Source organism: Helobdella robusta (genome assembly GCF_000326865.2).
Source record: "Helobdella robusta unplaced genomic scaffold HELROscaffold_3, whole genome shotgun sequence".
NCBI classification, from domain to species: domain Eukaryota; kingdom Metazoa; phylum Annelida; class Clitellata; order Rhynchobdellida; family Glossiphoniidae; genus Helobdella; species Helobdella robusta.
The window spans coordinates 190,933-194,664 of NW_008704501.1; the positions used below are offsets into that span (position 1 = coordinate 190,933).

Below are 3,732 nucleotides of genomic sequence, written 5' to 3' on the forward strand. Positions count from 1 at the left end.
GGTTTCTTAAAATGGGTGTCACATGGTCATACTTTCTACGTCCAACAGTTATTTTTGCAGCTCTATTCTGTATCGATTGAAGAAAAGCAATAGATCTCTCTGGTAATCCATTGAACAAGCTATTACAGTATTTACAATATTTACAGGATTGTGTCTGTAAGATATATGTATGTATGTATGTATGTATGTATGTATGTATGTATGTATGTATGTATGTATGTATGTATGTATGTATGTATGTATGTATGTATGTATGCATGCATGTATGTATGCATGTATGTATGTATGGATGTATGTATGTTTGTAGGAGCCCATAGTTAAAAACAACAGTCATAAAAACCATCATTTTGCCTCAACTCACTAGTTTATTTTAGTTTATGGGTTTATATATATGTGAAGTTGTGACGATTGTGATGATAATGATTGCGCGATTGAAATATGCCGCCTGTATTGTGATGATAATGATTGCGCGATTGAAATATGCCGCCTGTATATTTTGTGAAATTGTGACGATTGTGATGATAATGATTGCGTCTTTGAGGCGTGCCGCCTATATATATCTATATATTTTATTAGACATTCTATGCATGTGTATTTTGTTATTTGATATGCTATATATGCGACGCTGCTGTGCTGTATCGCTTTTCTGAGTATAGGAAAAGAGTATAGATGCGAGTATAGAATTTTCTATGATATAGAAAGCGTTATGTAGATAGGGCGGTAAAAACATATAAAAGGCCGCGAGTTGAGATATGGAGGCGGGTCGTTTGTTATTTTAATTTTAGGTTTTGTCCCTTGCTTGGTAGTTGTATTATTAATAGATTAATTTTGGATTTATCGTTTTGTTTTAATAAAGACAGAGGTTTGATTTGCATTATTTTGTTTGTTATTTTATTTCTTTTATTGAATAAAAGAAGTGTACACTTGAAGTTAGGCTCGGCTTAATTATTCTACCTAAAATAATGGATGTTGAAAAAGACTTGCTGATAGTTGACGAGGTCGGCGTCTCTAGTCAACAAGCAGGGCGCGAACAAACTTCCGCCCGGCCCGTGTTTTCAGACCCTGAGAGGGTCTATTGTAGAGTGGCGGATCCCGGCCAGGAAAGACTCCGCCGAAGCGAAGGCTCGAGTGGATATTCGTATGCGGACGCGGTTCGGGACCGCGTGGTGCGGAATTCGAATGTCGCCCGGCGAAACATTCAAACATTACAGGTTTTAGGTGCAGCAGGAGCCAAGGTGATTCTCCAAATTTTTTAGGTGACAGGTGCCATGTTTGACAACATGAAACTTTTTTAGATTTTAGGTCACAGGAACAGAAGGAGGATCGAAAATCAACCTCGAGCAGACTTTCAACGCCCGCCAGCCAACAAAATGAAATTGTTTTAAACAACAATCGTTTTGAAATTGTTGACAGGTACGAAGAAAAGCCGCGCATTGATTTTTCAGCAAACAATTTATGTTACAGGTTTATCCCCAAACAGGATATTTTAGGTTTTAGGTGCCAGGGTGATCCAAAGTTGCAGGAGTTCGGACTGAATGAGCTGCGATTAGCGTCCAGTAGATCACGGCGAAATAAAATTTTAGGTAACTGCAACAGGTGCAGAGCGACCGAGCGAGAGAGAGACACAGTTAAACAAAAGTCGACGAGTGACAGTCGGGAACCGCTTCATTCAACTGGTGTGAAGTCTCAGGTTCATCAACCGCGTATAGGTGCCGAGCGTGACAACGACTTTTCTCGTCGCGAATTGCTTCGACCTGACAGATTTGATGGCACCGGCTGTCTCAAAACTTTCTTAAAAAAGTTTGAGATATGTGCCAGGTACAATAATTGGAATCTCGTAGACATGGAAGCGTATTTGTCATGTTCGTTAACAGGTGAAGCTGCACAGGTTCTCTGGGATTTAACAGGTTTAGGTTACCAAGAGCTGGTATCTAAGCTAGAAGATCGTTTTGGAACAAGAGGTCATGAAGAGTCATACAGGTACGAATTACAGATTCTTCGTCGAAAACCTGGTGAGTCGTTACGAGAGTTGTCGATGGTTACTAAAAGACTCATGTCATTAGCCTATCCAGGAGAGCAGTCAAAATTAGCTACACATCTAGCTAGGGACTTTTTCTTGTCAGCCCTCGATAATGCTGAATTAGAGTTTAAGGTTAGGGAAAAAGAACCAAAGAACATTAAGAAAAGGTTAAAGATTTTCAAGCAGGGGCAGAAAACATGGAGTCAATGGTACGACAGATTGCGTTCCTTCAAAAGTCATTCGAAGAACTCAGAAATAAAAGAGTGCAGCCAACGGTATCCCGAGTTGAGCGAGAGAAAATTTGTTTTAATTGTAAGAAGCCAGGTCATCTTGCAGTCAAATGTCCTCAGAAGAATGAGACCTGCAAATCTCAAACTTATAGTCAAGTGAATTTCAAAGGTTGTTACAAATGTGGAAAGATAGGTCATTTTGTGAGGGAGTGCCCGCAGAAAGGAATGACAAGCAGCACGGTAGATTACGTGAACAAGTCAATTGAAAGTAACGATCGTGTCATGTATCTGCCAAGCACAATTAATGGCAAAAGAAGATTAGGTTTACTTGATAGTGGCAGTAGTGTATCCATTGTTCCAACGTCTATGGTTGATGTCACAAAGATCAGACCGACGAAAAAGAGATTGAAAGCTGTCAACAACACAAAAATTCCAGTCAAAGGAGAAATGAAGTTGCAAATTAAAGTTGATGATTATTCCAAATCAGCGTTAGTGTTGGTGTCTGATCATGTTTCAGAAATTGTTTTAGGTTTAGATTGGCTCAGGAACAATCATATCTCGTGGAAGTTTGGCGAAGGAAAAATCGCCGTGGGTAACAAAAATAGAACGATTTAATTAGTTATTAAACATTTTTCATGCAGGAAGCTTTGTCGTATTGAAGCTCACACAGAAGTGCGCATCCCGGCGCAGACTGAATTAGACGTGCCAGCAAAGATGATTGTTCGCCAGCCGTCCAAGTTGGAATCGACCGGATTTATGTGTTCGGAAAACAGACAAATAGAATCGGGTGTATATGTAGCTAGAACGTTACTACTTATAAAATATGAAGGACAGTGTGTTAGGATCTTGAATGTCAACGATCAGCCGGGGGTGATAAAGCGGAGAACGCGATTGCCAGATTTATCATCGGCTGTGGAAGCAAAGGAATCAGTTGATCGTCTAGCATATGAGAATCTAACAGAAGTTACAGGTATGGTTGATGGATTAGTAAAAGATTTTTCTAAGAAAGCAAGAGAAGAGTTGATTCAAATACTTAAAAGTTTCTCAGACAGATTTAGCTGTGCGAGTGGGGAAATAGGTGCTGCAAAAGGAGTTTTTCATAAGATTGATACTCAGGATGCACGACCGGTAAAACAACAGCTGAGGCGACATACTCCGGCGCATCAGAAGGTGATTGCGGAACAGGTTGAGCCTGAAGATATGCAGAAGACGATTCCATAGGGGAGCCAACAGAAGCACCATCACGAAGTAGCGACGAGTCGACCGAGTCGCTTGTCCAAACCTGGACAGGCGAAGATACGCCAGAATTTTTAACAGGGCAGCCGGACATCGTTCCAGAACTTGTGAAGCTTGCTGAAGAACTCTTTGATCAGCGACCAGATTTGTTTGCCGTAGGTAACCAGTCATCGATGGACCTGTTTGCAGGTCTGGACGAACGACCGACAGAAAACGATCAGCAACTGACGGAAACTCAATCGAGCA

The 3,732-nt window shown here is 40.8% G+C and overlaps 1 protein-coding gene across 1 annotated transcript in view; it reads left to right on the top strand.

Annotated features, from left to right (window-relative positions):
- Positions 1 to 962: 962 nt before the first annotated feature.
- The window catches only part of HELRODRAFT_160941 (hypothetical protein), a gene marked incomplete at both ends in the record, with an annotated part of 9,519 nt that continues 6,749 nt past the window's right edge, over positions 963 to 3,732 (top strand). Inside the window, 4 exons of the mRNA XM_009020939.1 lie at positions 963 to 1,235; positions 1,481 to 2,344; positions 2,440 to 2,816; positions 2,892 to 3,435. Coding sequence (XP_009019187.1) covers positions 963 to 1,235; positions 1,481 to 2,344; positions 2,440 to 2,816; positions 2,892 to 3,435 — 2,058 coding nt within the window. The remainder of the gene's footprint in view (positions 1,236 to 1,480; positions 2,345 to 2,439; positions 2,817 to 2,891; positions 3,436 to 3,732) is intronic.